General features: G+C 38.0%; 1 protein-coding gene across 5 annotated transcripts in view; it reads left to right on the plus strand.

The window, feature by feature from the left end:
• The first annotated feature begins 64 nt into the window (after positions 1–64).
• LOC101176699 (liprin-beta-1-like) overlaps positions 65–21,001 on the plus strand; it is a 37,066-nt gene continuing 16,129 nt past the window's right edge. For 2 of the 5 annotated variants that reach the window (XM_030809058.1, XM_030809059.1), the window contains exons 1-5: positions 65–366; positions 3,129–3,221; positions 3,547–3,639; positions 5,649–5,763; positions 6,677–6,751. In XM_030809058.1, coding sequence (XP_030664918.1) covers positions 334–366; positions 3,129–3,221; positions 3,547–3,639; positions 5,649–5,763; positions 6,677–6,751 — 409 coding nt within the window. In that variant the 5' untranslated portion in view covers positions 65–333. Of the gene's footprint in view, positions 367–2,357; positions 2,439–3,128; positions 3,222–3,546; positions 3,640–5,648; positions 5,764–5,850; positions 6,327–6,676; positions 6,752–21,001 lie in introns of those variants that run through there. The other 3 variants (XM_030809057.1, XM_030809060.1, XM_030809061.1) reach the window with 3 other exon arrangements.

Raw genomic sequence — 21,001 nt, forward strand, 5'->3', positions numbered from 1 at the left:
TAAAAATTCAGTGCTATTGCTAAAATATATGCATGTACCCAGAGATTAGAGCATATGGGGTAAACTTGGTGATGTTACATATGTAAATAATGAAAATAATCTTCACTATTAAACTAACTAATATTCTCATGTTCCTGTTATCGTTCCCTTAATAAAAATATTTTCCTAGGTGTTTCATGAGTCCATAATATTTAACTTTCTCTTAGAATTTTAGATTATTTGGATATTAATATCCAATAAAATATTGGCATGGGGAAGAAGTATGGGCATTTCCAAAGGACTGAGCACTGGAAGATTCAGGACTTGGCTTGTCCCCGGCCTTGCTAATGGGAGATGGTCAGCATCATTCAACAGTGCCCCCTTCTGGTAAGAGCACACATGTCAGAGACAGTTCCTGCGGGAGCCCTGAGTTCTCGGAAAGGGAACAGAGATTTTCTTTCTTTTTTTTTTTTTTTTTTTTTTTTTTTTTTTTTTTTTTGAGATGGAGTCTCGCTCTTTCACCCAGGCTGGAGGATTTTCTTTCTTAAAAGGACTGAACTTCTGATAAGAACTTATTGAAATAATTTGTATTCTGTTTTTTAAAGTTTGACATTAGAAAGCTATTTCCAGATTTGCCAGCTTGTGTTGTCAGGGAAGATATATTTCAGGTTGGAAATGTAGACCATATTTAAAGTATTGTCATGAAATATAGTGGAGTAGTTTTTGTTAAAACAGATAACTTATCCCAGTTTTAATTCCATTTTTTTCAATTGTTTCTTTTTTGCACATTGCCACTTTCTAAAGGAAGTAGTAAAAACAGCAATAGCAGACAGGAGGAATTCACTGCTATTTCTTAACAATGAGAAAGTGGGAAAATATATATTAAAAAGATCGTATTGATGAATATCACTAAGGACTCATATTATGCAAGGATGATTAGTTAACTGGGAAAAGGTGATTTTTTTCTTTGAACTTGAATTCTGACCTGTTAGATGAGGAATCACAAATATGTTATTGAATCATGTCAAACAGTTCTTGACCTCATTCATAAGAAGAAAATATATATCATCTAATTGAAATATTGTATGATTATTAAGTGACTCTTAAGGAGTACTGTGTAATTAGATAGGTTAATATCTTTGCCATTTTATAAGAGACAAGCAATTATAAAAGCCTGTGGGTTTACTGGGAAGTGTATTTCATTATAGCATCACCTTCTCTTAGCCTTGTGAACTTGAATCATTATATTGAAATTTAAAATAATCCCGTATTGCACAAAGTTTTATTTCTTTTAAACATTATTTCTAAACTTGTAATTTTTGGGCATTCTTGGATAAATTTTGTCCTGTAGTTTCTATGACATTGTGTGACCCCATGGAATACATGCATTCTTTTGTAAAAAGAGAGAAGCTAGCTGGGCACAGTGGCTCACACCTGTAATCCCAACACTTAGGGAGAGTCCGAGGAGGGCGGGTCACTTGAGGTCAGGAGTTCAAGACCAACCTGGTCAATGTGGTGAAAACCCTTGTCTCTACTAAAAATACAAAACTAGCTGGGTGTGGTGGGTGGGTGCCTGTAATCCCCAGTTTACTGTGAAGGCTGAGACAGGAGAATATCTTGAACCCAGGAGCAGAGTTTGCAGTAAGCTGAGATGTGGCACTGCACTCCAGCCTGGGTTGACAGAGCAAGACTCCATCTTAAAAAAAAAAAGAGAGGGAGAGAGAAGCAAAATATAGTAACCATTGTAGGGATCTTTGTGGCTTGTAGTAAAAATAAGTCATCTCCCCACGCAGGGTATTTGAGTGTCTCTTTTGGAGGAGTTAATATTGCTTAACATTCTAATTTCCTTTCCTACTCTCTGGGCTCTGGACAAAAATACACCATTTATTTCTCAGAATACTTGGACAAGTTTTATGAGCAAATTGGTTCTTTAAAAAGTGACACTAAATAAAATAAAAAGTGGCAGTAGAAAAGATACAAAATCGTGTTGTGTCATGTAAACACTAGGATTGGTTTCTCTTTCATTTTCTAATTACAAAATTAGGTGAACTGCAGGGGCCCTCAACCACTTTCCAGTTGAGAATTGGTCATTAAACTTACAGTAAACTCAATCTCTGATAATCTCCTAATAAAAATTCAACACTATTGCTAAAATGTATGCACATACCCCAAAATTAGAGAATAGTTGAGAAACTTTGTGATGTTATATATGACAACAATTAAATAGTCCTCAAAATTAAAACTGATTTGACTATTCTCATGTTCCTGTTATCATTTACTTAATAAAATAAAATATTTCCCTGGCTGTTTCATGAATCTTAAGGATTCATGGCTTCAGGGATTTAATTTTCATTTCATTCTCCCATATTGGGTTTGATGAGCAATCCATATTTTTGTGGACAAAGGAAGAAATTACAAATTAAAAAAAATACCCAGGTATCACTGAGAAGGTTCAAAAGGTAAATGGCTTTACTAAAGAATGTGATATATTTAAAATACGAAATAGCATTCTATAAAATAGAATAGAAATAGCACTCTATGAATAGCATTCATAGAGTCATTTTTAGGATAGAAATATCTGACAAATAATAGATATTAAGCTACCTTTCTTAAAATTACAGTCACCTTTTATTTTCATAAGCCCATCACTTTAGGGCAGAGGCAGTGGGGATTTAAACGAATGTTTTTTGTTTTTTTTTGTTTTTGACAGAGTCTTGCTCCTTTGTCAGGCTGAAGTGCAGTGGCGCAATCTCGGCTCACTGCAACCTCTGCCTCCCAGGTTCAAGCGATTCTCCTGCTTCAGCCTCCCGAATAGCTGGGACTACGGGCATGTGCCACCACGCCCGGCTAATTTTTTGTATTTTAGTAGAGACGGGATTTCACCATGTTGGCCAGGATAGTCTTGATCTCCTGACCTAGTGATTCGCCCACCTCGGCCTCCCAAAGTGCTGAGATTACAGGTGTGAGCCACTGCGCCCGGCCAATGCTTTGGTTGCTAAGGAGGTAGATTTATTTCCATTTATCTCGTCTGAATCATTCAACTTTAACTCTAGGAGCTGGTGACTTAAGATTTCTAAGCTGCTGTTTTATAGGTATAGGTAACTGTGTTACCACTTTCCTAATGCACTTTCTTGTTTCTTCTTGGACAGGGACTGATTCGGGAGATCAATGATTTGAGATTAAAAGTTAGTGAAATGGGCAGTGAGAGACTTCAGTATGAAAAAAAGCATAAATCAACCAAAGTTTTTCTCACAGGTTAACATTTTCAAACAAATGGCTCCACTATTCATTTATGCCGAATAATATAAATAAGGTGTTTTCTACCTAGTATATGATAAAGAAGGTATTTTAAAAGTAAATGAAGTTCCCCCCAAGCTGGAAACCTTCTTGAATTTAAACACCACTGATCTGAATTTAAAAACAAGGCTTAACTCATCCGACAGAACATAACCTGCCCTTTCTCTGAGTTGTATCTAACCTCCTTTATAAACTGATACTGTTTTCTCGGTTATTTAGCTTGTCTTTTTCTATCTGTAGTTTTCTTTCACTCCTCTGTCTCTTTACCAGTCTTTAATGGCCAAACTTTCTAGCATGAAAATCAAGGTGGGTCAGATGCAGTATGAAAAGCAGCGGATGGAACAAAAATGGGAGTCACTGAAGGTGTAGTAGACATTGGGTGATGGGGTCCATGGCCTGTTGCTTTCTGGCTTGTTTGGCTGTGATGATGTTTTTAGTGGCATGTGCATTCATTCTGTGTGTGTGTCACCTGTTGATTAAAAATCACCTCAAGCTGATTGAAGGAACAATGGGATCCCTGATGTTGTTTTCAGAAATACATGAAATAATTAGTAAAAAAATAATAAACGTAAATGAAAGAATTTATAAATTAAACTCTCTTAGACTATCTGATACCCAACCCTAGTAAAATAATTGTAAACATTCGCTTATGAAAGAATTCTGTTTCGTATCCACAGTAGAGGTCACTTTCCTCTTTAGGGACTTTCTTGATGGTAAATGTACAGCAGTTGACATTATCATGGCTGTGAATAGAAATGACTGCTGAGAAGCAGCACGGTGAGAACAGGTTCACACTTCCTGCCAGTGCTACTGAAGATTTTTTGTACTTGTCCACTCTGCTCCTACCAGAAGTCAAAACTACAGGGCCAAGTGCCTCACTTCATTGGAGAACTACATCTTCTCATAGTACTAAATGTAATAAATATATCTTTAGAGATTCTGAAAGTAAAATGTGATATTGAATCTAAAGCTGTACTTCTTAGCATTGCATAGCTGTGTTTTCTGTGTTAAATACAGCCAGCAAAATTTGTTTGCTAAAGCTAATTCTTTACTGAAAGGAAACTGAAAATTTAAACGTGAGTACATAGAAGGACGGACTTGAAATCTTATATACAGTTGTATAGTTAAAAATTAAAAGAAGGCTTAACTATCTGTTTTCTAAATTTATTTTTTTCCCGTTATTGTAGGAGATTCTGTTCTTTTATCTTAGTGATGTGGGTGAATTATTTAGTTCCATGATTTGGCTAAAGTTGTTCATGACTTGCTACCTTACACATTAATGAAACTCTGTGCTTGTCAAGGAAGCATGAGTGCCAACTTGAAATGCCGAATAAATGTCAAGCTAGTCTTTTCCAATTTGCATTTTATTTTGCTTTTATGACACTAAGTATCTAATTTGATTATCTTCCTTGATTAACTTGGTCATATTTTTAAATTTGATGTAAGATTTAAACCTTAGGGCTATCCTATTCCTAATTATACTTTAAAAGACCTCTTTTTAATTTCATTACAAAGAAACTTGAAATAATTATACAATAACTATTATAAATGGGACTTCTGTTTATAATCTTTTTTTTTTTTTTTTTTTTTTTGAGACGGAATCTCACTCTGTCATCCAAGCTGGAGTGCAGTGATGCAACCTCAGCTTACTGCAAACTCCACCTCCTGGGTTCAAGCAATTCCCCTGCCTCTGCCTCCGGAGTGGGTGTGATTACAGGTGCACGTCACCACTCCAGCTAATTTTTTGTATTTTTAGTAAAGTCAGAGTTTCGTCATGTTGGCCAGGCTGGTCTTGAACTCCTAATCTCAAGTGATCTGCCCGCCTTGGCCTCCCAAAGTGCTGGGATTACAGGCATGAGCCACCATGCCCGGCCTTCTGATAGTCTTGCTTCCTGCTTTTTATTGCCCTTGTCTGATTTCTGATGCTTGCATGTAAATTTTGGGGGTTTTGTTTTTCTTTTTTGAGACGGAGTCTCGCTCTGTTACCCAGGCTGGAGTGCAGCAGCGCGATCTTGGCTTACTTCAACCTCTGCCTCCCGGTTCAAGCGATTCTCCTGCCTCAGCCTCAGGAGTAGCTGGGATTATAGACATGCGCTATCATGCCCGGGTAGTTTTTTGTATTTTTAGTAGAGATGGAGTTTCATCATGTTGGCCAGACTGGTCTCAAACTCCTGACCTCAAGTGATCCATCCACCTTGGCCTCCCACAATGCTAGGATGAAAGGCGTGAGCCACCACGCCCAGCCGCGTCTAAATTCTTGTAGATTTGTTTCATTCACAAAATCTGATTGTTGATTTAAAGAGCTAATATGCTCTCTGAATGTTCTCTTTTAGTCATGATCTGCTAGTTTTAAATCAATTTGTAACTTGTAGGATGAACTGGCATCTTTAAAAGAACAACTAGAAGAAAAGGAATCTGAAGTAAAAAGGCTACAAGAAAAATTGGTTTGCAAGATGAAAGGAGAAGGGATTGAAATTGTTGATAGAGGTAAGAAGATATATTTTACATTTGTCATCTCATTTTGTTAAAGTCCTCCAAAATCTGTAAAAGAAACCAATGATAGTCAATGTGTAGTTTTAGTATCAAAGAAAGAGCGGCAGAATCCAGCCAGGCCCAGAACCACAAGGGATTCTCCAAGACTCTTTTCTGTGACTGGAAATCCATTAAATTCCTCTTCAGCAGCTGGAAAAGGAGAATTCTGTACTTTATTTGGTGTTTAAGATTACTAGACTGTAAATTCTCATCACAAGAATGGACTTGTCTCAATTGCAATGCAAGAGAATTTATGCCAAAGGAGTTAAAAAGAACCATCCCTATGTCCCGGGATCGTTGCCTTCAGAACTGAAATTAGATCTCTAAAGTAAGGGACTTAGAAACTGTTCTGCCCTTTTGAGAGAAGAGAAAACTGGTTCTGTATCTTTGGAAAAATTAGTAAAAAATTTATACCAGGGATTGAGCCCTCTACCTTTCAGAAAGCAAAAATAGGCTAATTCTGTTTTTGGAAAAATGCATGAATTTATCCAATTTTTTTCATAACTGAAGAAGTTTGTTCTGAGTATTATATGGACCATCATTTCTAATAAAGTAGGTTTTACATGATAGAAAATAGCCTGAATGAAATTTTTAAAATTATATTTGGAAATATAATGTGCATAACATCTGGCAACACTAAGTTAAATTTAACCTTTTTATGTAATTATGAATGATGACTGTGGCACTATGAGATACCAGCCATGTTCTGAGCAAGAACATGTGAAGGATAGGCTAGCATTCTATGTGAAGAACATGTGAAGGATAGGCTAGCATTCTGGAAAAGATGCCGTAATGTTGATGAAGGCAGCAGAACTAGATAGCAGAACGTTATGATGATCAGTTTACTCTTTCTTCCCAACTTCTCTAGCAAGGATTGTCTTCAATCTGGAAATGACAGAACAATCAGCCTTTAAAATAAGGAAGTGCAATTCAATGAAGACAGGTAAGATAATAAGAGAGCGTTTAGTTACATTTTAAAATGAAATCATTAATTTAAAATGGTGATATATACCCATGGTAAGAATGTAAGCCAGAGCTGGCAACATCTCTGTCCTACAGAGAAATCCTTCCCCTGGAGTAGGATTGAATGAAGCCAAGAAGCTGAAAAAATTGCATATGGGGCAAAGAAAGAGTCTGGAGACTCAAGTCCATTAGATTGCAGCACCATTTGTGCCCTTTTAGATTTTTTTTTTTTTTTGTTGTTGTTGTTTTTGCTTAACTGAGTTCCAGTTGAGTTTTTTCTTTTAGTAAAAATGCCTGAAAAAAATAGTAAATTTATAGCTGAGCATTCTGATGCTCAGAGGGGTAAAGCAACTCACCCAGATTACAGGCAGGAAGCAGCAGAGCCAGGTTTCTAACTGAGGTTTCTCTGAGCCACAAACCTGTTTCTCTTTCCATTTTTCCTCTATTGATCAGTAGTTTTCTATGAATCTGTTGTCTAATGAAAAGTACCTAGGTCCTCTAGGAGAATCCTCCTACTGTTATTGTTTCTAATTATCTGTTCATCTTTCAGATAGAAGAACATCCATTCTTATATTGATGTCTTGCGGCAGAATGTGAATTTCTGCCTACAGTGCCCACAATGGCATCAAACCTATTATTATGTTCAGGTCAACATTCAAACTCACAAAACTACCATAGGCCTCTTTGGCATCAGATTCACTCAGAGAAACATGAGACAGGGCTGGGCGTGGTGGCTCATGCCTGTAATCCCAGCACTTTGGGAGGTCATGGAGGGCAGCTCACTTGAGGTTGGGAGTTCGAGACCAGCCTAGCCAACACTGTGAATTTTTGTAAAAATACAAAAATTAGCCGTGCATAGTGGCAGGTGCCTGTAATTCCAGCTATCAGGGGGCTGAGGTGGGAGGATCGTTTGAATCTGCGAAGTGGAGATTGCAGTGAGCCGATCTCGCCACTGCACTCCAGCCTTGGCGACAGAGTGAGACTGTGAGACTGTCTCAAGACAAAAAGAAAAAAAAGAAGAAGAAGAAAGAAAGAAAAGAAAAACGAAAACATGAGACAGGAACCACAATTAACTATAGGTGGTGTCAGATGTCCCTCCAAATTATGCAGCTGCCCAGAGACAGCTCAAATGCATGAAGGTATGATGCATATGAGGCAAGTGCAGGAACCACCCTGACTTAAGGTCTCATTCCCTTCAGGAGCCAATATCGCCTGTAACAAACTTCAGATGTGTCATTTCTGGCATCACTACACATCCTCAATTAAAACAGCACATTGAAGGATGCTAGAAGCTACAATCTCCATCAGGTATTTATGGTGCATTTATAGTTCCTCCCACTCCAGATGCAATTTCCAATCAGAGATCATTTTTATTATAAGCAATGTTGCTGAGTAATACTGTTAACATAGTACTCTAATCTGGTTCTAGGGGAACAGAACTAGAATGTTTAAACTAAAGGTCAAATTCATATGGAGCAGAGAAAAGATTTTGTTAACTCTTAACCCAAAATGCCCCACTGATAGCAGGTTTGGCTATATGGTTTGCTTTAACCAAAGGAATGCAAGAGGAGGTGACTTACACCACCTCCAAGCAGAAGGCTTGTGAGCCATTGCATGATTTCATTCTTATTCCCTTTCCTTTGCTGTGAGACAAGGGTAGCAGCAATACCTTCAGCTTAGGTCTCCAATGAAATGAAAAAGATATTTGGAGAAGAGCCATGGAAGAAAGGTGCAATGGATCCTCAGTTGTTATAAAACCTCCGAGAGAGAAACATTTATTGCTGTAAGCCATCACTAGTCAGAGGACTGGTGTTTACTGCAGAATAACCTATTTCTGTTTAGTACATCCCTTTTGGAAAGATAGAGGCTGGGTTTATCATTCTCCTACCAGGAGTCCAGCTAAGCCAGCTAGCTCTTCAGTATGTGACAGCCTTAATTCTGGCAAGAATCCCCAACTCGAGTCGGATGGAAAGTTGTTTCCTCTTATCGACCAGTTTTGATGTTAGAACAGTCCAAGTAATGCCTGAAGAAAAATAATGTATATAGATTATGATGGTTTATTGATCTAATTTATCTTCTCCTTTGTATACTCAGGGTTCAGTCAAGAGACAGGAATTATACAGAGTTACCTGAATACATATAATTTTTATTTTTTATATTTATTTATTGAGACAGAGTCTCACTTACTCTGTGGCCCAGGCTGGAGTGCAGTGGTGAGATCTTCGCTCACTACAATCTCCGCCTCTTGGGTTCAAGCAATTCTCCTGCCTTAGCCTCCAGAGTAGTTGGTACTACAGGCGCCCACCACCATGCCCAGCTAATTTTTGTATTTTTAGTAGAGATGGGGTTTTGCCATGTTGGCCAGGCTGGTCTGGAACTCCTGACCTCATGTGATCGGCCCACCTCGGCCTCCCAAAGTTACAGGCGTGAGCCACTGCGCCCAACCAATAAATATAATTTAATATAAAGAATTGTCCACGGGCCAGGCACTTGAACCCAAGGTGGGGAGGGCAGAGGTTGCAGTGAGCTGAGATTGAGCCACTGCACTCCATGCACTCCAGCCTGGGTGACAGAGTGAGACTGTCTTGGAAAAAAAAAAAAAAAAAAAAAGAATTGTCAACGAAATATAAAATTGTCAACCTGGTGACCAAAAAGGTGAAAAGAAAAATCTAAGATATTACAGAGGTAGCAACTGCAGGGAACTCTTAACCACCTCTAGGTCTGAGGGAACAAAAGTAAGAGGCTGGAATTCTTAAAATGTAGAAACTTAGAGGAGCGATGGCGTGAAGCTGAAACTCAGACATCTGAGGAGAAAGGTGCTGCTCAGTTGGTGGTGTTGTCTCTGAGTTTGGAGGCAGTGTCTCTTGGAGCTGGGATCTGTCTTTGAAGAGGGGTTTGGTGCTGGTGTCTCTTGGTGGGGAGGTGGGGTGCAGTCCAGTTATTTCTGCAGGTGGTAGGGAAACTGAAAACTGGATCCAACTGCTGCTATGGTGAAGCAGTTAATAGGGTGCCAGTAGCAAGAACCACAAGCAAACAGGAAGCTCACAGGATGAAGTGTGTCCCTCCTTCCTCTTCCCACATTTCAGTCTCCCTCTAGCACCCCTATCATCAGAGCTTAACAGAGAGCCAGCTAGCAAAGCTGAAATGGGATGTGGAGAGATGCAGCAAACCTCACTGATCAGTGCACAGGGGCACCTGGCTAAGGCATGAGTGAGGGCTGTGGTTCAACCTGTGCTCTCCATGTCAAGCGCCAAGTCCTTGTGTGGGGCTACGTCAGCCAGGAGACAGAGGCATTTTTTTCAAATTCACACAGAGGTGTCATGTAGGCTAGCATATGCACTGATGCACGGATCTTTAATAGTCTTCCTTCCATCTTCTAAATGGCTCTGAAGAGCATGTATCTTTTTTTTTTTTTTTGATCCAGGGTCTCACTTTGTCACCCAGGCTGGAGTGCAGTGGTGGAATCATAGCTCACTGTAGTCTTGGCCTCCTGGGCTCAAGCCACCCTCCCACCTCAGCCTCCTGTATTGGGGAGCTGGGACCTCAGGCATGCACCACCATGCCAAGCTAATTTTTGCATTTTTTGTAGAGATGATGTTTCACTATGTTGCCCAGGCTGGTCTCAAGCTCCTGGGCTCAAGCCATCCACCTGCCTCCACATCCTAAAGTTCTGGAATTGCAGGCATGAGCTACCGAGATTGGCTGAAAAGCATGTATTTTTATTGTAATATTCCAGACAAACTTACATGCAACCTTTTGCAATTTCATATATAGCCCTCCCTTATGTACCATCAAATATTTGTATGGATTTGTTTGAATTGGTTTCTGCATTCTTCCACCACTTCTCTTTCTACTGGCACTGTGGGTGCCGTTTATGCAGTGTAGGTTTAGTGCTCTCTTTTCTCATATTCTGGACTTCTAGCTATGCAACCATAATAAGTCTTTACTGCTACCATTGGCCTCTTTTTTTATTTTTCCTTCTGTTGTCTTCACTAGATCATGCCATTGCACTCCAGCCTGGGATGATAGAGCAAGGCTCCATCTCAAAAAAACAAAAAACAAAAAAATCCGTAAATAGATCATTAATTATAACCAAGAAAAAAGTGCTGTCATTTTTGTTTACTCAACTACCTCATGAAAATCCTGAGAAAACACAGTAAATTATATAAAAATATAGTTATATGTAGGTATACAACAAAATATTAATGGTGGTTATCTCTGGTTCAGGATTGGTAAGTTTTTATTGTATTTTACTACTGAAAATCTTATTTTCTCTATAGGACATGCATTTGATTTGTAATAAGAATAAACTTAAAAAAAATAAAAAGAGGCTGGGCACAGTGGCTCACGCCTATAATCTCAGCACTTTGGGAGGCCAAGGCTGGAGGATTGCTTGAGACCAAGAGTTCAAGACCAGCCTTAGGGAGAAAACGAGACCCCATCTATACAAAAATCTTAAAAATTATCTGGGCACGAGGCATGCACCTGTAGTTCCAGGTATTCAGAAGGCTGAGTCAGGAGGATTGCTTGAGCCCGGAAGTTCAAGGCTGCAGTGAGCTATGATTTGCACCACTGCACTCCAATCTGGGTGACAGACCCTGTTTCAAAGTAAGTTAAAAATAAATAAAAGCAACAGATAAAAGCAACCAAGTAAAAAGGGATCAAATATATTTGGAGTTTTAGGGGAAGTCTGATATAGAAGTATCTTCTGGCTGGGCATGTGGCTCACACCCATAATCCCAGCACCTTGGGAGGCCAAGGTGGGCAGATCACTTGAGCTTAGGAATTCAAGACCAGCCTGGGCAACATGGCGAGATCCCATCTCTACAAAAAATTCAAAAAATTAGCCGGTCATGGTGGTGTGTGACTGTGGACCCAGCTACTCGGGAGGCTGAGGTGGGAGGATCGCCTGAGCCTTGGAGGTAGAGGCTGCAGTGAGCTGAGATCACACCACTGCACTCCAGCATGGGTGACAGAGTGAGACCCTGTCTCAAAAAATAAATTAAAAGTATCTTCTTCACAATGATTTAAAAATAGTACTAAAGCAACAAGTAGAAATAAAAATTAAGTTGTTCCATTTAATGAAACATAAGTGAGTAGTAATTTGATATATAGTTACAGATTTCCAAAGAGGGTGAAAAAGAATAAATTGGAATCTGTAATAGCAATATTGTGGAATAGATTTGCAAATAAGAATCAATGAAACATCTTTTTTTAATATAGAAAATATCTGAAAAAGATAATTTATTTGACAGAGAAACAAAATGGCGAAAAAATGCTGAGAATTTTTTTCACTTTTTTCTTACATACATGGAAACAGCCAGGGAAAAAAGGGTACTCTGTATAATGCTTCAGTGAGATATGCTAAGCATTTTCTATGAGAAAAGAAGAAACACCTTTGGTCAGAAAATGGGTTCAGATGAAATTTTGTTCTGCTCACCTTTAGAATAGTGTGGTTGGCTTCCTGCAATGTTTTTATGATAGGAAATTAAATCTTAGGCTCAGCCTCATTTTGGTTCTTGATGCCTTGTTTTGTTTCCCCAGGGAAGCTTTCCCTGTCCCCTACTCTAAGTGAGGGTCCACTCTCTGAGACTGTTCTTTTTTCAGAACACGAACCTCAGTTCATAGTGTGATCATTTGATTCATACCTGAGTACCTTATTTGCCCATCAGCTCCATAAATGTGTGAGCCTGTTCATGCTCACCATGCGTGGTATCCCTAGAGCCTAAGCCAGTCACTGAAACATCGTAGGCACTCCGTAAGTATTTGTGAATCAATAAATAAACGGATGAATTAAAAATTTAAAAGTAAATAATTGGAATGGATTATGAGACAGTAGAAAAAACTTAGTTAACTTTTTAGGTACTGTAAGAGAACATCTTTAAAATGTTTCTTGGGGATTTAACAGAAGATAAAAGGGCAATAAATTTAAGGGGAACTGCATATGAGAAAGAATATGAAAAACTACCAATCTTCCAGAAAAAAAAAATCAGTAATTTCCTTACATACAGTAAAAGAGTTTAGTACTTTCTATTCTGAGTTCTATTTGAATATTTTTCTCTTTTTATATGGTATAAGAGGGCTGTTTTCTTGAGTAAAATATTTTAGTAACCTAATATCGCTGGTTAATCAAATGTCTTCATAGTGTAAGATTTGAAATAGAAAGCCACGTTGAGTCTTTCAATACACAGAGAAGCTAGATTACAAGAGAAAGAGGCTTTGCCTCACTTTTTTCTTTTTTTTAACCTTCTTGTAGTTTTCTGGGCTGTCTTTACAGATTTTTGGTTCATAGATTTTCTAAGATTTTTGACATATTATATATCTTTTATTCAATACTTCTAATAAGAAGAAAAAAATACCCTTTCCTCACCATCTTACAACTTTGAAAAAAATACTGTAAGATTTCCACTGTGGTGAAAAAAGTTTTATTCACTCTAGAAAACTGGGTCATCTTCTTTTCAGAACCTTTTTTTCTAAATCTGAGAACAGATTTAAGGAAAGCAAGGCAGAACGTTTTCAAGAATCCAGTGGGAATTCCTCTTAGGAACAAAGAAGCAAGATAGCTAGAGAAGATGATTGCACAGACTTAGCAAGGTTAAAACGGCTATTTCTAATACTTAAAAATGTGTCAGTTAGAAGCAGTTGATTCAACAAGAGGCAGAAATGGGTTTTTTTCAATTCTGTTGGGGAACAAAAATCAGATGACATCCCTCAAATCTGTACATTTTAAATATATCAAATTATTAGTTTCCTGGTGTACTGTATTTTGGCTTTTAGGTTTATGATTCTTAGTATGAGAGAGGAAGGATAATATTCAACATAGTAAAAAAAAAAAGGAGGAACATGCAAATATTTTACTTAAGGCTGAGATGAGATTGGAAGAAACCAACAAGTCCATTTGAGGATAAACAAAGTTGCACTTGAAGAAGGGCAAAAATCAGAAGTGACCTAATAAAATCTCCCTAATAACAGTAATGGTAAGGTGATATTATATATAACTTTGCTCTCTGGCTCCTGGAAAATTTATCCTTATTTAAGTAGTTATCTATCTTGCCTCACAAATAATCCCTTAGAACTTTTTATTTCTGTTACTTTCTAGATTGAAAAAACATAATTAAAAATTATTTTATCTGTAAAATATCTACTGCTCAGTTCTCAAATTTAGTGTAATGAGTTGTTTTAAAAGTCAGATTACAGAAGACAAACCAACACTACACTACTTCTCCACAACTAATGTATGATAAAAATGAGAACAAATGATTAAAATATATAAGCTGATAAATGCAAAATTGTTTAAAATACCTTTTATATCTTATGATATCTAAGGCAATGGATTAAAATAGCTCTTCCTTGATAACTTTGAGGTTAATGAAAATTGTGATTATATTTAATTAGAGGAATTCAGTATATTTCTTCATTTTCCTTAGAGATTTCCATGGAGAGAAAATAAATTTCCACAATCATAAATTTATGTTTTTATTAAAATTCTTAATATATTTTTATTTATAAATCACAAATGTTCTTGGAGACAATTTAGAAGATCTAGATTTTTTTTTTTTTAAAAAAGAAGAAAATAACCACTCATCATTTCATCACCCAAAATAACACTGGCAGCATTCTGGTATCTATCTGTTTAGACTTTTCTTTTGCCTTCTTCTGTAATACATATTGTTTCAATAAAAATTGAATCATAATGTACATTATTTTATCTAACCTGCTTTTTCCACTTAAACACATATTGAAAATAAATTTCTATTTTACTTTTTAAAATTAAATATCTTAATATTTAACAATTTGTTTATTGTTGGACATCTAGATTGTTTATAATCTATAATGAAGATACTTACTATTATTATGTTATTTATTTATTTTTTGGAAACAGAGTTTCACTCTGTCACCCAGGCTGGAGTGCAGTGGCATGATTTTGGCTCATTGCAACCCCCATATGTTGAGTTCAGGCAATTCTCCTGCCTCAGCCTTCTTAGTTGCTGGGACTACAGGTGCACACCACCATGTCTGGCTAATTTTTGTGTTTTTAGTAGAGACAGGGTTTCACCATGTTGGCCAGACTGGTCTCAAACTCCTGGCCTCAAGTGATGTACCCATCTCAGCCTCTCAAAGTGCTGGGATTACAGGTGTGAGCCACCATCCCCGGCCTGAAGATACTTATTATGTATGTTATTTATATAAACAGCATTAAAAATTACTAACAATTTTTTTCACTAAATTTATGGGATATAAATCCTAATTTTGGAGAGAAAAAGCAAGTCAGGATTAGACTTAGGTAAAATTTAATTTAGCAACATTTATGTAGTAATTCCTGCCAATCACTATTCTAACCCCTTTAGAAATATTAACTCATTTAATCCTAATAACTCTCAGAGATATGTATTGTTCCTATTCTCATTTTACGATGGGAAAATGAGGCACAGAGAGTTTAGGCAACTTGCTCATTGTCATTGTCATAGGTAGTAAGGGGTAGAGCTAGTCTTGCATCAGGCTCATACTCTTAACCATTCCCTTACAAGGCCTCTTTCTGTTATTTTGGGTAATCTGTGAAGTGGGGTTTGTGAAGTTAATTGGGAAGCCTGGGGGGGTACGTCAGAAAGATAGCTTGATAGGCATTTGGAAGGATTTTGATATTAAAGGAAGCTAGAACTTCTCCATAGATCACGAACGGAACACTTGGCTTATTTTATTAGAATCAAAAACAGAAAATCATATCTGAGGATTGGTATCCTTCTCTTTTCAAATCTTTTGTGATTTTCTAATGCAGCATTCCAAAATATAATGATTGTGAAGAGTGTCATTTTTAAACTTTCTTCTAACATTTTCCTGTAAAGAAAATCTACTGAATATAATTCATTTAATGAGAAAAAAATTATAAACTGCATTTACAGTGATGTACTCTCTTAAATGTTTGCCCAAAAGTTTGCTATTTAGGCTTGAATAGAGTTAATCGTAAGAAATCCTGTGCTCATATAGAAGCAACAACATAATACTGTTTGTTTTGCATCAAAGTCAGTGAATATAAAGATTAACTTAAAAGCAGCTGTCCTAAAAGCAACCTCAAAATAGGCAGTTAAAACCAGCGGAAGACCTGTTACAATGAAACATGCTCGGAGGAACTAAAGAAAGTTCCAAGGACAAAACTCTTTAGAAGTCTCCGGGGTTGGATGGCAGGCCTATTTACAAGAGGGATTAGTTGTTTTGAGGAAGAACAAAGGCCCCTTCTTATGCTCACTGAGGCTGGTCTTCTGTGGGAAATTTTGCTGTTACAGTTACAGGGACTGGAGTTCTCTACACTGTTTAAAACAAACAGCACTATCGAAGGAACATACCTCAAAATAGTAAGAGCCATCCATGACAGACCTACCGCCAATATCATTCTGACTGGGCAAAAGCCGGAAGCATTCCTTTTAAGAACTGGAACAAGACAAAAATGCCCACTCTCGCCACTCCTATTCAACATAGTACTGGAAGTCCTAGCCAGAGCTATCAAACAAGAGAAAGAAATAAAAGGCATCCAAATAGGAAAAGAAGTCAAACTCTCTCTTTTCCCTGACGATATGATTCTATACCTAGAAAACCCTGAAGACTCTGCCAAAGGCTCCTGGAACTGATAAACAACTTCAGTAAAGTTGTTTGGATACAAAACCAATGTACAAAATCAGTAGCATTTTTATACACCAGTAATGTTCAAGCCAAATCAAAAATGCAATCCCATTTACAATAGCCACAAAAAATAAAATACCTAGGGATACAGCTTTAACCAAGGAGGTGAAAAATCTCTAGGAGAACTACAGAACACTGCTGAAAGAAATCAGAGATGACACAAACAAATGGAAAAACATTTCTTGCTCATGAATTGGAAGAATCAATATTGTTAAAATGGCTATATTGCCCAAATCAATCTACAGAGTCAACACTATTCCTATCAAACTACCAATGTCATTTTTCAAAGAATTAGAAAAAAACTATTCTAAAATTCACTTGGAACCAAAAAAGATCCCGAATCGCCAAAGCAATCCTAAGCAAAAACAACAAAGCCAGAGGCATCACTTTACCTGACTTCAAATTATTCTATAAGGCTACAGTAACCAAAACAGCATGGCACTGGTACAAAAACAGACACACAGACCAATGGAACAGAATAGAGAACCCAGAAATAAAATCATACACCTATAACCAATTGATCTTTGACAAAGCTGACAAAAATAAGCAATGGGGAAAGGACTGCCTTTAATAATGATGCTAGGATAACTGGCTAGTCATATGCAGAAGAATAAAACTAGATCCCTACCTGTCACCATGTATAAAAATTAACTCAAGACTGATCAAATATTTAAATGTAAGAACTCAAACTATAAAAACCCCAGAAAAAAAATCTAGGAAATACCATTCCGGACATCAGCCTGGGCAAAGAATTTATGGCTAAGACCTCAAAAGCAGTCACAAAACCAAAAATTGACAAATGGGACCTAATTAAACTAAAGAGCTTCTGCCTAACAAAAGAAATTATCAACAGAGTAAACAGGCAACCTACAGAAATGGGAGAAAATTTTCACAAACTATGCATCCAACAAAGGTCTAATATCCAGAATCTATAAGGAACTTAAACATGTCAACAAGCAAAAAAACAACTCCATTAAAAAATGAGCAAAGGACATGAACAGACACTTCTCAAAAGAAGACATACAGGTAGCCAACAAACATTAAAAAGTGCTCATCATGACTGATCATCAGAGAAATGCAAATCAAAACCACAATAAATACCATCTCACACCAGTTGGAATGGCTATTATAAAAAGTAAAAAAATAATAGATGCTGACAAGGCTTCAGAGAAAAAGGAACACTTACACATTGCTGATAGGAATGTATTAATAAATTAGTTCAGCCACTATGGGAAGCATTTTGGAGATTTCTCAAATAACTTAAAACAGAGCTACCATTCAACCCAGAAATCCCATTACTGAGTATATACCCAAAGGAAAAGAAATCGTTCTACCAAAGAGACACATGCACTTGTATGTCCATCACAGCACTATTCACAATAGCAAAGACATGAAATCAACCTAGGTGCTCATCCATGGTGGATTGGTTAAAGAAAATGTGGTACTTATACACCATGGAATACTATGCAGCCACAAAAAGAATGAAATCATGTCCTTTGTAGCAACAAGGATGCAGCTGGAGGCCATTATTCTAAGAGAATTAACACAGGAACAGAAAACCAAATATCACATGTTCTTACTTATAAGTGGGAGCTAAATATTGGGTACACATGGATGCAAACATAAGAACAATAGATACTGGGAACTCCAAGAATGGGGAAGAAGGGAGAGGGGCAAGGGCTGGAAAACTACCTATTGGATACTATCCTCACTACATGGGTGAAGGGGTCAATCGTACCCCACACCTCAGCATCATGCTCATGCAATATACCAGTGGAACAAGCCTGCATATGTACCCCATGAATCTAAAATCAAAGTTGAATTTCTTAAAAAGAAATAAAAATAGGTTGTGTTAAAGAAAAAAAAAAAAACAACTAGCAGCACAACACGTGAAGTTTAATTCTGACAAGTTAATGAGGCTAGTCACTGGTGAACTAAGAGAAAGTGAGGGATTCAACCCAGCAGTGGAACAGGGGTAGGACACAAACAGAATAAGTGACCCATATTAGCAAGGCATATTGCATTTTATCGCATCACATCATATTTTAGAGCTAGTTGCCTAACTCAGAGGCAACTATAGAAAAATTAAATTTGTTAAACTGAGAAGATTATTTTGCTAGATTCCATTGCAAGTTTTGTTTAGGGGAAGACAGTTTCCATGATACCTCAGATGCGTTCCCTCTTTATCACTGAAGAGGACCATTCTGGAACCTCCCTATGCTGCTAACGGGGTCATGGTGTGGTTTGAGTCTCCAGTGCACATTGGAAGATAAGAAAGAGTCTGGGTGGGACCATGAGAGGGCTTTTCTACCACTTATCTAGGCAGACAATTTCTTCCAGTCCTAGTTGCTGTCCTCAGCAATCATAGAGTTCAGTAAGCGTAAGTTAAAGAGCCAGACTCATTCAGTAATCTAAAAGAAAGGAAGAGACAAGGGTCAGCGGAAAGACTCTAAAGAAATCAGACTTAAGTTTGATCAGTGTAACATTATGGGTGGTTTAGTTCCACTTCTGTGGGGCTGAAAGTTTGATTACATGGCAAACATGACAAAGAACAAGCTTGGAGAGTCTGTGGAGTTGTTATTGCTTGGTTTCATTATTTGAGGATTCTCTTTCTAAATGTAAGACAGTGAAGTGACATACTCTGAGCACAGACCTAAATTTACCCTGTAAGTGGCCTTAAAACGAGAAAACTCAGTCTGAGAACTGGTGAACTGAAAACCAACATAGGAGAAGAAGGTGCTCAAGAACGCATCCAAGCAAATATTTTCAAATATGTTTTTATTACTGTTACTTTTTCAAAAACAAAAAGGAAGAGGATCCTTCTATTTACTCAATCACTCAACAAAAATTTATGGTCTGCTAACTGCCCGGAACATCAGAGGTGAGTAAGACAGGTCCCTGCTCTTAGGTCCTTTAGAGTCCCTGGGGAAGCGACTCTGTCAGAGACCTGCACTTCCTGTTGTGGCCGTCTCTATCACACAGAGCTGGGTCCTGACTTCTGTTTGCAGTGTAGGTTTTCAGTAACTGACAGAATATGATAGCAGCTGCCATTGATTGCTGCTTACTAAGTGCTTTACAAATGTGATGTCTCTTAAATCCTTAGAACAACTAGGCCTGAGGTAACCTACAGGGGCCTTGTGCAAACTATAAACAGAACTCCTGCAGGATAGATGCTGCCCAGTGATCTGAGCTCAGGTGAGATGCTAGTCCCTTCTCACCTCTTCCACTAGGTTCCTTTGTTCACAGGCTGTACAACTGTACTTGGCATGCCCGTCAAGAACCTAGTTAAGATATCATCAGTCTCATTTTACAAAGGAGGAACCTGAGGTCCAGAGAGGTTAAATAACTTTTCCAAAGTCATACTCTCAGGAAGCAACAGAGCCTTGACACAAAGCTGCGTTTGTTTGTTTCTGAAATGCTGTTGTCTTTCTCCTATTTCAATTTGGCTTCTTGTTGTTTTGCCAAGGCTTACCAAATCTCCCTTTGCTGAGGCAATAATAATAGAGTTCCCTAAGAGCCTATTATTTCTTATGCATGATTTCCATATGGTCTTAGAAGTCTTCTCCTTCTGTTCTTTCCTACTGACATTGTTTTTGTTTGTTTTTTGAGACAAGGTCTCACACTGTTGCCCAGGCTGGAGTGCAGTGGTGTGATCACGGCTCACTGCAGCCTTAACCTCCCCAGCTGAAGCAATCCTCTCACCTCAGCCTCCCAAGTAGCTGGGACTACAGGCATGCACCATCACACCTGGCTAATTAAAAATTTTTTTTTGTACAGACTAGGTCTCGCTATGTTGCCTGGGCTGGTCTCAAACTCCTGGGCTCAAGAGATCCTCCCAACTTCCCGGCCTCCCAAAGTGCTGGGATTACAGGAGTGAGCCACTACACCTAGCCAACATTGTTAATAATAACATCAAAATGCCTATTTTTTTTTAAACTGATGGTGTGATTTAAATCCAGATCACTTAAACAATACTCAATAAAAATATTTGTAAGCCCTATATAAATCTGCAAGTAGAGGTAATACACATAAGAATGTTAATACATAAATGTATACAAAGGCAATTTCATATTTTTTTTAAAATGGCTTTTCCTTTGAGAGGATTTGCCTCACTGCTGTCTTTGCCCACACCATGGTCTTTCAAGGTCACTTGTGAATGGGAGTGTTGTGGGCATCAGTCCATTATCAATGCCTACCAACTTCACCAAGCTGACCTGTCTGTGAGTCAAGCTTGAGTTCCTCTCCTCTGTTAGCTAGTCATAGAAAACCACCATGAAGTCATGGGTGAGAGCCAAGGAAGAGATGTCAGTCAGTGCCACAGCAGGGGGCTCAGGGAGCCTGGCCACCTTTCCTGCAGCTCATCTGTGCCTTGTGCACCTGCTCAAGCACATTCTCCAGTGTACTGCTTCTCTCTTACAGTAGATTCTGGCTGAGCCCACCTATCCTTGTAACTTGGGGCTTTGAGATCATCTGGCTTATGATGAGCTGTTCTGGCCACATGGCCACTTGGTGTCCCGTGGTGAGGTCCTCAGCCTATAGGGGCCCAGTAGCCTGC

Source organism: Nomascus leucogenys, unplaced genomic scaffold (assembly GCF_006542625.1).
Source record: "Nomascus leucogenys isolate Asia unplaced genomic scaffold, Asia_NLE_v1 000234F_39871_qpd_obj, whole genome shotgun sequence".
In the NCBI taxonomy this organism is placed as follows: domain Eukaryota; kingdom Metazoa; phylum Chordata; class Mammalia; order Primates; family Hylobatidae; genus Nomascus; species Nomascus leucogenys.